This window comes from Lepidochelys olivacea (genome assembly GCF_965140295.1).
Source record: "Lepidochelys olivacea isolate rLepOli2 genome assembly, chromosome: 10".
NCBI classification, from domain to species: Eukaryota; Metazoa; Chordata; order Testudines; family Cheloniidae; genus Lepidochelys; species Lepidochelys olivacea.
This window is the reverse complement of record NC_140420.1, coordinates 62,479,369-62,493,770: the sequence shown is the minus strand read 5'-3', so window position 1 is coordinate 62,493,770 and position 14,402 is coordinate 62,479,369. Positions and strand designations below refer to the sequence as shown.

The following is a 14,402-nucleotide window of genomic DNA, read 5'->3' as shown; positions in this document are numbered from 1 at the left end:
ACTGAAATAAGACAACTTGTGTTAATATTTGGGAAATGCTGACTCTTACACCACTTAGCATTGTAGTTCCAAAAAAAGAGGTCAAAACATGCAAGGGTCCAAATGCTAATTATGTGATTTATGTTTCCAAGACAGAGACGAGTGTGTCAACGGCCATTTGCTTCTTTTTCTATTGCACATCTTACTAAAACGTCTGGCCAAAATCTGTTTAAACTTGTTCAGATGAAGCATTTGACATATGAGGAATGAGAGAGAGAGAGCATGCAAGACACACACACACACACACACACACAACCTGGCAATGGTTACGATATAAAACCTAAAACGTATAGAAATAGAAAGAGAAGGCTCAAGGGAAAATTCATGCTCATTGTCCAATGTAAAATTACCAGTATAAGGACCTATCAGGCAAATGTATTCACCTTAGTAAGAATTATTCATGCAAGTTGTCACAAGAGGAGCTCCACAGAAGTCAGTGGGCCGTACTGTCTCTTTCTACATTAAAACCCGGAGTGGGGTTCCACAGAAAGAAAATTCTGCAAGGAATCATTTGTTGAGATTCCCCAACATCACCCTGTCAGGAGAATGGTTTGTCCCACAGCAAAACAGTCACGTGTCTCACCCTCCAAATCTGGCAGATCCCAGGGAGCTGTGGGATGCCTGGATCATCTGGGTTGAGAGCCTGAGCCTCTGCACCAGCTTTTTCCCACCAGTGGAGCTTCGTGATATTGTGACTCCATTGGAGTAGCTCTAACAGAGACACTCTCCTGGCCACAGCTGCCTCCAGGATGCTATGCATAAGATTCAGAAGGCTGGAAAGGAGCTGATATGTTCTCTTTCAGCCTGTTTGATCCTCTCTTGGCTTCCCCCAGGATAGACCCCCCAGACTGGGCTCTACCAGATCAAGGTGGGAGAGGGTGGGATCAATGCCATAGAGGCAGCTGAACCCCCTTTCCACATGGAAGAGGAGATCTGGGCAAAGACCCCTCCATGAGTGTACTGGAGGCAGGGCAGGAAGGGTACAATCCATCCCAGTGAAATTATTTGGGAGTAGAGATTTACAGGATTGGGCCCATATGCACAAAAGTGATGTAAAAACAGAGATCTCAACCACGCTGCACTGGCCAGATCCGTCCCACAGGAGATAGTTATGTGACCTGCACGGCATAGTCAGATTCTGCAGAATCTCAGGGTTTTTGTTGTTGTTTTTTTTTAAACAGAAATATCTAGCCCTCATTTTTGCAAAAACAACCTTTCAAATCTGAACTGAGTGTAGAATGATGCAGTGTCATTTGTCTGAGTCTGCAGAGGTGTGAATAGAATTTTCCCACCTGCCAGTAATTTCACTGGGTTGGTAGCCCTGAAGTCTAATGACATTTTAAATGTAAGCATTAACTATTTCATTGTTTATTTTAGCAGTGGAGTAGGGAAGCGGTCAGAGTGAGAAGCTGGTAGCTGTGGCAGGAAGGGAGATGCAGAAAGCAAAAAAGACACAGACAGAAAAGAGGGAACAAGAGAAAAGAAAATGGGGGAGTAAAAGAAACAAAAGGCCATGTTCTACCCTTGACATTTCAAAAACATCTGCTTAACAGTTAACTCCACTGTGGAGGAGTCTTAAATGTATATACCAGCTCATGGACTATCATAAAAATTGAAATTCAGAACTCTCTACAAAGTGAGATTGACACCCTTGATCTAAAACATACCTAGATTTGTTGCTTTATATGAACTGATGCTGTGAGCTGCTGAATGTCAGTCAGTGCCCACTGATGCTAGGAGTGAGCCTTATGGACTGTAGTAATACTAACATTCAGCATTTACTTAGCACCTTACTTTTTCAAAGCACAGTGCAAACAATTAATGGTCAATGTTAACTTATAACCAACCACTTTCAATGGAACTGTCCACACTTCCAGGAAACCATAGACAGGTCATCTAATTATGAAAGAGAGTTTTCTCATCTATCATCTACATTGGGGGGAAATAATCAAGTTGGCAAAACCAAAAAAACATTAATATATAAATTATTAAAGTAGCTCCAAGGTGCAAATATTAAGATATGCCCACTGAATTTCAGGTATAAAAGAGTATCATGACTAGTTATGCTAGAGACCATTTAAATATATAGTATCAGGAAGAATTAAAAATGATGGGAAAACATGACCTTCCAAGAGAATACAACAAGGCCTACCATAAAACACTGAGATTATTGCCCTAAATATAGCAGTCATATGAATATTTAATCACTAATGAAGAATGAAATAATCAAATCTTTAAGGAAACAAGAACAAATGGATATAAACTGGCCATCAGCAAGTTTAGGCTTGAAATTAGATGAAGGTTTCTAACCATCAGATGAGAGACGTTCTGGAACAGCCTTCCTAGGGGAGCAGGGCTTCAAGACAGAACTTGATAAGTTTATGGAGGGGATGGTATGGAGGATACTGCCTATAATGGCATATAGCTGATCTGTGATTGCGAGCAGCAAATATCTCCAACGACCAGTGATGGAACACTAGATGGGAGAGCTCTGAGTTACTTCAGAGAACTCTTTCCCAAGTGTCTGGCTGGTGGTCTTGCCCACATATTCAGGGTCTAATTGATTGCCATATTTGGGGTCGGAAAGGAATTTTCCCCTGGATCATATTGGCAGGGACTCTGGGGGTTTGCATCTTCCTCTATAGTATGGGTCATGGGTCACTTGCAGGTTTAAAGTAGTGTAAATGGTGCATTTTCTGTAACTTGAAGTCTTTAAATCATGATTTGAGGATTTCAGTAACTCAGCCAGAGATTATGGATCTATTATAGGAGTGGGTGGGTAAGGTTCTATGGCCTGCAATGTGCAGGATGTCAGACTAGATGGTCATGATGGTCCCTTCTGGCCTTAAAGCCTATGATGACTTAACCTATTTTTTTAAAAAAATCCAACAGACAAATTGCAATTTTAATATGTATTATGGATTTTAGCCTCCATAGCTAAAGAATGCAAATAAAAGTGAGATTAAAGCAGTAATGGCCCAGAGAGAAGCCACAAAGAGGAGGATAATATGCATCATCATAAAAAAAATTAATAATACTAAGGGACTAAGAACTTGGACATAAAGAGACAACACATTAGGCATGTTAAATAAAGAGTCAAGGGCAAACGGAAGAAAAGATAAGTAGTACAAAATGGAGAAAGGAAAAAAGCACTTAAGAATAGGCATAATATGTAAACAAGTAGCTCACTACTTCAGTGCAGAGAAATTCTGTATAGTTATTTAATGAATGGGGTGCTGAAATACTCACCTATAATTCCAACGTATGCTTAAATTACACTTTAAATGACAGTAACTTTTATAAATAAATTCACAAAGGAATAAATTTGTTATAACATTCTCTAGGCACACAAACAAATTATTTCAGTTTATTAGTGCTAAATATTTTAAAATATCATTTCCACATCTGTTAACATCTCATAACGCATTCTAAAAGAAATTAGTTATTATTCGAGAAATTGGAACTACTGAAATATTGCTGGAGGAAGGATGGTGTTGGGTTAAGGCACAAGACTGGAGGTCACACTGCCATAGACTGGGTAACCTTGGGCAAGTCACTTATTGCCTGTTTGTCTCAGTTCCCCTTCTGCGTAACAGAAATAAATTACCACCTCACAGCCATTTACAAGGGTTAATTCATTAATGTCTGTAAAGTAATGAGTCCCCCAGATGGAAGCAGCTATAAGCGAAAATATGATTGCTATTTCATCCACACCAAATTCTATACACACCTCTTTAGTCGAAGCCAACTTCTTCAAATATACCTAGCAATCCAGATGTCAGGTACCTTATGTAGCTCACTCATAGCCTGCTACTGTCTTGAAATACCCGACATACAGACTGCTGTGTTGGATTAAAATTTAAATCCAGGCCCTAGGCTGAGCCTGAACATTAGAAAGAGATATGTTTCCCAGCTAAGACACCAAGGCTGCACTAATTGAAATAAATGCCTCTTTGTAAAATTTACAAGGTTGGTGCTAATTGTACCAGCACATCCCTAGACAAAGAGTCTGTTCTAAGAAGTGATAAGAACTTCGTAAAAACAACTGTCCTCCAGAACACAACAATAAGTTTTGTTGGCTCTCACCCTTGGTACTCTTTATCTTGCTTGTTTTCTTTTCCTGTGTAGCGAGTAGTATGGACAGATCTATTGAGGCCTGGCATACCCCAGTAGTTGTGGAAGGGCTATGTTAAAGGAAGGATAGGTAATAAAATAGACATGTAATAAGAAATATTTTAAAGTGAAATAGAGGGTGAATGCAAATGTATGTTTGGCTTGAACGGGTGATAAAAGATTAGAAATGCCGGCTTGAGAATTACAATCCCAATATCACATGGCTGAAGAATGTATGGAGTGAAATGACCGGGTGACCCCGAGGGCAAACCGGAATCTACACTCCACCCCCAAGCACCCCAAGGGCAAAGAGGGGAATGAAGAACCAAAGAACAAAATAACACTGAGCTGTCATAGACGTACTATCTGCTGATTAAACATTACTTCAAACGTGGGAACAGTGATTGATTATCACTTCGAACATAAAAGCAGCGTAATGAAGCAGATTCCATAGACTGGTATAGGAGTGAAGTCCTATAAAAACAGAACCTAAAAACTGAGAACTTTGAGTCTGGTTCTCCAACCACCCTCCAGGAGCATCAGATGTGCATCTGACAAGACTCGGCTCCACCCTTGTGTCTAGGCTACCTGGCCAGTGACTTGGCACGAGCAACCCGTAGGCTGGTAACTATAACAACTTTGCAGAACTTGTGTGTGTATGGTGTGTGTGAGTGAATGAAATGTTATAGCTATAACTGATTGCTTACTCTGATTCGTCCTGTATTCACAATAAATGTGGCATTTTGCCTTATCCCCTTTAATAAGATCCTCCTGGTTTTTATTTTATTGGTATAACATAATTGGTGGAGAATGCGGGCAATGTTATATTATCTGATGCTCCTTGAGGATGGTTGCAGAACCAGACTCAAAGTTCTCAGTTTTTAGGTTCTGTTTTTATAGGAATTCACTCCTATACCAGTCTATGGAATTTGCTTCATCACGCTGCTTTTACGTTTGAAGTGACATTCAATCACTGTTCCCTCGTTTGAAGTGATGTTTAATCAGCAGATGGTACATCCGTGACAGCTTGGCATTATTTTGTTCTTTGGTTCTTTGTTCCCCTCTTCGTCCTTGGGATGCTTGGAGGTGGAGTGTAGATTCCAAGTCAAGTTCTTGAAATACACATAGCAATCTAGATGTTGGGTACCTTATGTAGCTCACTCATAGACTGCTACTGTCTTGAAATACCCGACATAAAGACTGCTGTGAAAAAGCATGTACATGTATGCAAGGTATACATAGCAGTCTTTATGTCGGGTATTTCAAGACAGTAGCAGTCTATGAACATGCTACATCAACACTTACTACACCATGCTCTACTATTCTTTTGAAATGGGTGTATTATGTGGTCAACATGCAACTCAGTGTTTCACATAGAGGACTCACCAGGCTTCTGCCCTTTAAGCATATTATTCTCTCCTTTTCCCTTACACATTCTTAACTGAGCATGCAGTTAAACTAAGGTGTCCATCTCATCACTTTCACCCCATCTGCGCTCTGCTCCATTCTCAGAGGGTACTGCATAATTGCCACACCACAATGAAAAACTCAGCCATCTTGTTTACTGGCTATATGTCTTGAAGGACAAGGATGTAAAAAACTTCTATCCATAACAATAGGACATGAGGATCAATTTTGTTAACTGTACATGAACTGTACACACCCTTTCAAAAAACTGAAATATTTCAAATTGTCAGGTTGGCATGACCTTGAGAGAGACAGGCTGGATTTCACAGTCCACTTTCCTAGGTTGAACAATCCATTTTCAAAGAACACTTAAAGTAAGAATTCACTGTCTTGCAGTAGTGGCATCATTACAGTATTTTAATTTCACGTATCTGTACCCTTCAGACACTCTCTATGTAATTTTCTTTTGCCCCTTAAAATACTGGATGCTGAGTTATTTTCCAAACCCAAATTGTACAGCTCTGGCTTCACTGATATGGGTAAGAGACAGTTCTCCAAAGTCTGGGTATTGTTAAGATTACCCATAGATTAACTATCTTTTCTGTTGGGATTATACGTAAATACTGTAAAATATTTGCATTCTTAAAGCACAATTATTTGTTCCTTAAAAATAGTTAGTGGTCCAAAAATAGCCCTCTATTACTTATCAGTCTGAAACAACATTGTCCCTTACAGATCTGATCAAATTTTAAACCTAAATTCGGAACAGTTCCAATGGATCCTTCTCATTACCTATCAAATGAGTACTGTCTGTAAGAGACAAAAGATTGTTTTTATTGTTTTGCTAATTTCATGGGTTTTAGCTTTGAAATTTAATAAAACAGTGGAACAAACAGACTTAACACCATCTACTAAGTACAAATAAAAGCAAAATCAAGCCCACTGACTGGGAACTTAAGACCTCATTCCTATGGGAAACACAGAATTCAAAGGTTGTTTTTTCACAAACCTGGCCATCTGTTTATATGCTTCTTCAGCCACAGCAAAGATGTGTGGATCCATATCCCCCATATTCTGACCACTGTATGCATTGATGATATCTTCGCCATAGATAGGTAGCTGCTCATAAGGATTTATGGCTACCAAGACGATACCTACAAAAGAAATGAAACAAAAGCTATTAATAATGGCTGACTTAGAAATGTAAAAGTGTCAAAAGCCAGGTGTATGTTGTTTTAATCTTTCTTAAATGTTTAGCTTGGAGGAGAATAAAGACCTGATCCAAAGCCCACTGAAGTAAATGGAAAGACAATATTTTGATGGGTTTTGGATTAGGTACTAAATTTGAATCCTGAAAGTTTGAACACAGTTTACTTTCTTGCTTGTAAGAAAATTGCCAGGGAGGACTTTTACCCTTTCCCCATTTTTAAAGTTTTGGGTTTGAAGAATGAAATATTGCTTGAATTTAGAGTAAGTCAGCCTGACATTGACTGATGATGAACGGCCAGCTCTATCCAGTAACAAGATCAGTGAGGACTGTACTTCCCATCTTTTATTATAAATCATGGCCTCTGATTTGCTCAGTTACAATTGTTGGGATCTAACAGAAAGGCTCTGAAATAAAATAATGCCCACTTCTCCCATAATGGCTTAATGATGTCAGACATGTCAACCATTTGTGCATGATGTTATGGCATCACATGCCAATATTATAAATTTTTAGTATAAAAGAACTAGTATTAGAAATTTGGTATAAATATTTCTAATAAACAATGGCCGGATTTTGAATAGTGGCCTCCAACAAGTGCTCAGAAATAAATGTACGTGTACTGCATAGAGCTGGCACACCTAGCCTCCTGACTGAACTTTGAAAACAAATAGTTAGACATTTAAAAGTGCTATAACACACTCCCACAATTATTTCAGACCAAGCTGAAAGTCAGGCCAATATTTGTAACTTACTATATCTCCCATTTCAAGTCTCTCACGACTGCCATGTAGGGAAGCAGTTGCCATGTGGACAGAAAGAATCTGTAACCCTAGCTGTGGCCGTCTAATAAGCACACCAGGGATCATTCTATGAAAGACAACTTGAATGAAGGTATCTACCTCATTCCCCCATACCAGATATTTCTATAGCAGTGTCATATCTAAATATACTCAGAAATCAACCTTCACTTTTTCAATAAAGCACTAAAAGTCTGTAATTCAGACACTGAACGGGCCTAAATATTATGACTGAGACATAAAGTAGGTGGAACATTTTTCTTGGAATAGCAAAGAAAAGGCATCTGAAATCTGGACCTGCTGCTCCAAATATCATCCCAGTTTTACAGACGACTAAATCATGTCATATATTTACAGATCAAGCAAACAACAAAATAAAAATACAGACAAGCTTTCTAATGAGCAAATACTTTTCAGAAAAGGATTGGAAGGATTCTCTTCTGCTCCGTTAAATATATTACATGTTATACATCAAGACATAACTATGTAATCTGTGATACAAAGACCTCAGTGTTTTTCCATCAGCCATGACTTCACTGGGATTACTCAGGGACTTGAACTTAAAGTCGCTATTATTTTTTTTAAAAAAAGATGCGAAGCCCTTATGATTTAATGAGGAGTCAAGAATGAACACATGCACACCTACCCACCTGCAAGTTAAGGGAATTTTTTTAGGTGCCAATTTTATAAATCCTGCAACTGAAAATATGAGCAGCTAATAAAAAGTTAGTTAGAAGGAAATAACTGGATCATATTCTAGTCCCCATCACAGATGTACCAAACAATTTGTAGTCTGAGTTTGACTGAAGCCCAGAAATGGAATAGCAGAGGTGTTACAGACCAGTATCAAGGTACACTGGCAGAGCTGGGTAGGAGCACAGGAATGGAACAGTCGAGGTGCTACAAATCAGGATTAAGGTGCACTGGCAGATCTTTGTGCAGAAGGATGAACAATGCCTGCCCAGACCATTCTAGGCGTCTCAGCAAAGCCAGATTCACCCACACAAAATTAAAAATAAATAAGACTACAGTTAAGCTAGTTGCACAATGAAGAGGCTGGGACCAGGATCTGATGCAAGAAATTAATATAGCTGAACTGCTCAGTAATAGTGAGCATAATGTTATTAAATGTAACATCCTTGTAAAGGGAAAAATACCAAAGGAACCCACCACAGTAGCATTTAACTTCAAAAAAAGGGGAACGACACAAAAATGAGGAAGTTAGTTAGCTGGAAATTAAAAGGAACAGCCAAAGAGTGAAATACCTACATGGAAACTTTTTAAAACTACCATAATAGAAACTCAAATGAAATGTGTAACCCAAATTAAAAAAAACAGCAAGAGAACCAAAAAAATGCCACCATGGCTAAACAACAGACTAAAAGAGGTGGTTAGAGACAAAAAGGCATCCTTTAAAAATTGGAAGTCAAATCCTACTGAGGGAGATAGAAAGAAACAGAAACTCTGGCAAGTCAAGGGTAAAAATATAATTAGGCAGATCAAAAAAGAATATGAAGAGCAACTAGCAAAAGACTGAAAACCTAATAGCAATTTTTTTTAAGTACATCAGAAGCAGGAAGCCAGACAATCAATCAATCAGTGGCACCACTGGACAATGGAAGTGGTAAAGGTGCACTCAAGGAATACAAGGCCATTGTGGATAAGCTAAATGAATTCTTTGCATCAGACTTCTCTGCAGAGGATGTGAGGGAGATTCCCATACCTGAGCCATTCTTTTTAGGTAACAAATCTGAGGAACTATCCTTGATTGAGGTGTCAATAAAGGAGGTTATAGAACAAACTGATAAATTAAACTAATACATCACCAGGACCAGATAGCATTTACCCAAGAGTTCTGAAGGAACTCAAATATGAAATTGCAGAATTAACAACTAGGGTAGGTAACTTATTACTTAAATCCACCTCTGTACCAGATAACTGGAGGTTAACTAATATAACACCATTTTTTTAAAAACAGGCTCCAGAGTTGATCCTGGCAATTACAGGTCAGTAAACCTAATTTCAGTACCAGGCAACTAGGTTGAAACTATAATAAAGAATAGTATTATCAGACACACAGATGAACATGATGCATTGGGGAAGAGTCAACATGGCTTTTGTAAATGGAAATCGTGCCTCCAATCTATTAGAATTCTTTAAGGTTGTCAACAAGCTTGTGGACAAAGGTGATCTAGGGGACATAGTATACTTGGACTTTCAGAAGGCCTTTACAAGGTCCCTCACCAAAGGCTCTTAAGCAAAGCTGACAGTCATGGGACAAGAGGGAAGGTCCTCCCATGGATCAGTAACTGGTTAAAAGATAGGGGGAAAAGGATAGGAATAAATGGTAGTTTTCACAGTGGAGAGACAAACAGTCGTGTCCCCCAAGGAACTGTACTGGGACCAGTGCTGTTCAACATATTCATAAATGACCTTGAAAAAGGGAGAAACAGAGAGGTGGCAAATTTTGTAGACAATACAAAATTATTCAAGATAGTTAAGTCCAAGGCAGACTGTGAAGAGTGACAAGAGATCTCACAAAACAGAGTGACTTGGCAACAAAATGGCAGAAGAAATTTAATGTTGATAAATGCGCAGTAATGAGCATTGGAAAAACATAATCCCAACTATATACACAAAATGATGGGTCTAAATTAGCTGTTACTATTCAAGAAAGATCTTGGGGTCATTCTGGATAGTTCTCTGAAAACATCCACTCAACAGGCAGCAGCAGTCATAAAAGCTAACAAAATGTTAGGAACCATTAGGAAAGGGATAGATAATAAGACAGAAAATATCATAGTGCCACTACATAAATCCATGGAAAGTCCACATTTTGAATACTGCGTTTAGTTCTGGTTGCCCCATCTCAAAAAAGATAGATTTGAATTGGAAAAGGTACAGAAAAGGGCAACAAAATTATTAGGGGTATGGAACAGCTTTCATACGAGGAGAGATTGAAAAGACTGGGACTATTCAGTTTAGAAAAGAGATGACTAAGGGGTGCCATGAGAGAGGTCTATAAAATCATATGGTGTGGAGAATGTGAATAAGGAAGTGTTATTTACCCCTTCACAGAACAGAATTTATTGCAGGGGATGTTGTGAAGGCCAAAAGTGTAACTGGGTTCAAAAAAAGAATTAGATAAGTTCATGGAGGATAGGTCCATCAATAGCTATTAGCCAAGGTGGTCAGGGACGCAACCCCGTTCTCTGGGTGTCCCTAAACCTCTGACTGCCAAAAGCTGGGACTGGAAGACAGAAAACGGATCTCTCAGTAATTGCCCAGTTCTGTTCATTCCCTCTGAAGCATCTGGCACTGGCCACTGTCAAAGACAGGACACTGGGCTAGATGGAGCATTGGTCTGATGCAGGATGGCCATTCTTATGTTCTTAGGAGCAAACTCATGTCTCACTGATGATGGATGAGCTCCAATATGGATGAGCTCCAATATTCTTCTCCAGTATTGGAGAAGAAGGGTGTCAGCTGCTTGTTAGCTACTGAAGCACTTCCCATAAACTGCCCTCAGAAATATCTTGCTTGTCTAATAGGAGGCTGTTTGCCACCTCTTGCAAACTGCAGGAAAGCACAGTGATTACAACACTGTGAAGAGACATGGGGGAGTAATGGTACAAGCATGTTAGCCTCAATATCTCATTGACACTGGCATTGGTGGAACTGGCAAAGAGACTTACAAACAAACAATAGTACAGGTCTGTTTCAGTACAGAAAAAAAAATTCCAATTTCTAATCTGAATCAATAAATTATTAGTGCTAACAAACAAAAACGCCAAGGGCTGAAGCTATTTTAGCTGATCCTAGTCCAAGGTAACCTTTTGACTTTATATTTTCCTACACAGGAAAAAAAAAAAGTAGGGCTGTCAATGGATTAAAAAAAATTAATCATGATTAATCAGAGTGTTAAACAATAATAGACTACTATTTAAATATTTTTGGATGTTTTCTACATTTTCAAATATATTGATTTCAATTACAACACAGAATACAAAGTGTATAGTGCTCACTTTATATTTATTTTTGAGGGCACTTTCACCACAAAGAGATTATACTACAGTATTTGTATGAAGTGAATTGAAAAATATTATTTCTTTTGTTTATCATTTTTACAGTGCAAATATTTATGATAAAAATAATATACACTTTGATTTCAATTACAACACAGAATATATATGAAAATGTAGAAAAACATCCAAAATATTTAATAAATTTCAATTGGTATTCTATTGCTTAACAGTGCGATTAAAACTGCGATTAATCATGATTAATTTTTTTGCGTTAATTGCGTGAGTTCACTGTGATTAATCGACAGCCCTAATAAAAAGCTTTACCCTTCTGAGGATTTCTCAAAAGAACTGGATGAGGGTAATGTTTTTCACATCAGATTTAAGTAAAACATGTTGTTCCCTAAGAAAATTTATCATACAAAAAATGGCTACAATAAATGGTCTTTGTTGAGTCTCCTTCCTTCTCACTTCTTCCAGAGATGTATTCCTTTAGTATTCCTTGAGAATTTCTGTCCTTTTCTTCTTACTCTTGCCTCTTACTCTTACATTTACACACTCGGCTGCTATTAACAGTTTCCCAAAGAAAAACTCCATATATAAAATGGCTGCAATGGAGGACCCAACTACTTATAGTCATTGATCCATTTTTAAACTTCCTATACAAGTGACTCCACAGACTATTTATACCCCTTGCACTTATTAAGCAATAATCAAACATAAGCATCCTTACGCTGCCTCAAGTATAAAGACTCTCAGCCTAACAACTGACTCAAGCCGTAGAAACATTTTGGGACACAGTCACTCTCTTCACTAGCAATGCTTTGTCACTGGATTCCCACAGCTAAATGAGCAATTAGATTCTCTGCTCATTTCAGAGATTAATAAATCATGTGGCTGTTGTTCCCATCAATTTATACAACTGCTAAGAAATACATAATAATGCACTGAACTTCATATAAATTGTCTAAGTTTATAGTTATGATTTGAAATGACTAATAATTTTTTACTTTGAGAAACACAATTACATATCTAGCAACAAACAGGAATAGTTTTTTGCAACTTGAAATATACTAGATATCTTCCTTCCCTAGTTTCAGACATCTGTTAGACATCTTAGAGAGGAGTTTGCCTTCAACAGTGATAAACATAGAAAAAATTTCTTAAAACTACTCAGACTCGTGGAACAAATCAATGAGACACCACAGATTTTATGCAACTTCAAAACAATCCCATCCAGCTTTGGGCTATGCTGGCAAAAATAATCTCATTGAGCTAAAACAAAGCCAAATGTCCAGACTTTAATATACTAAATTACTTCATTTCAGAATAGATTCAGAAGACAAATAATATCCCTCATGGAAAAGCCCTAGAGAATTGAATAAAGAATTATATACACTTTCTACAGAATTTTTAAGCCAACCTATAAAATACCATAGCAGGACATAATTCACTAATAAATTTTACTGGTTTTAAGAATAATTTCTATGGAACTTTTTTGGTTCCATCCATACCCACAGCATCAGTGCTACTTCCTTAACTTGGATCAGTCTCTTGAGGGAACCCCTTCAGTGTGCCAGACTCCAAGGGGTGTCACTCTTCCTTTAAGGTAGGCCACAGGGCTTCACCGCCTCTTGAGACTGAACCTCTGGGACTTTAGTGCTCCCGCTTCACACCATGAGCTCTGTCCTGCAAGTCCAACTGAGACAGACTACTGGTAGAGACTTCAGGGATTAATGCACCTCAACAAGTATTTACAGTGACATTCCAGCAGCATTTTCAAAACAGTAGGATTTATTAGTCAAGGGGAACACAGCATAGAACATCCTTAGGTTAGCATAGAAACATTAAAGTTTAAGTACAGTCTACCCTGGTCATTCCAGAGCAATTCACCAGCCAAACTGTAGTGAACTTCATTTTCAGGCTCTCTGGCTTTCTCTCTGACTTCCTTAGTCAATTCTGTGGGGAGAGAGCCCAGACTTGTTCCAGAACCCACATTTTACTCCCTGACCACACACCTTCAAGTCCTTTGATCTTGAGTTGAGGGTTTCTAGTCAGCTTCCCTGCTGAGAGGTGGGGAAATCCATGAGTCATTGGTGCTTGTATTGTCTCTCTGGACCTCCATGTTGATCTGGGTGAGTTTTAACCAGTTCCTTGAAGATTCTTCATTCCATCCAGACAGGGAGGTGACACACACACCTACATCTCTTAGTCTGCCCCGAGAGCAAACTTAATCCTTCCCACCCCCTACCCCACACTGGGTAGCAATGCAAAATATAGGACAAACTGAGGCAGATGTAGGCTTCATAAAAATATTATCAAAAATTACTACTTTGTGTCACAACCATCTTAATTGCACTGGATTTTCCTTAAGAAATACATAAATCTACTAATGCAAGGGTCATGGTAACATTTCATTTTCTTTTATTATATTAAATTTGCACCCCTCAGTTGCTAATATGATTCTTCCTGTATACACGCAAACTAAAGAGCTCCAATTCTTTCATCTTGAGGGTGGTCATCAATCTACAAATGGCTAGATATTTATCTAAATCTAGGCTCATTGTACTGCATAATGGGCAGTATTTTATACATCAGTTACATAAGCAGCAAGGTTCACTGAACTTTAAACATGGCTATCAGAAGGTTCTTAGAATAACGGAGATGCACTTTTCCCTTTTAACATTCACAAATCTTTGTTCAGATTTGAACAGATTTGAAGAAATAATGAACAGAGCTGAACAAATTACCTCCAGATCTCAGGTCAATTACTGCACTAAAATTATCAAGCCTTCTTTAATTTAAAATGATTTA

General features: G+C 38.3%; 1 protein-coding gene across 3 annotated transcripts in view; it reads right to left on the bottom strand.

The window, feature by feature from the left end:
- The window catches only part of MYO5A (myosin VA), a 214,827-nt gene that overhangs the window by 103,474 nt on the left and 96,951 nt on the right, over positions 1 to 14,402 (bottom strand). For all 3 annotated transcript variants that reach the window (XM_084640740.1, XM_084640741.1, XM_084640742.1), the window contains exon 4: positions 6,569 to 6,713. In XM_084640740.1, coding sequence (XP_084496866.1) covers positions 6,569 to 6,713 — 145 coding nt within the window. The remainder of the gene's footprint in view (positions 1 to 6,568; positions 6,714 to 14,402) is intronic.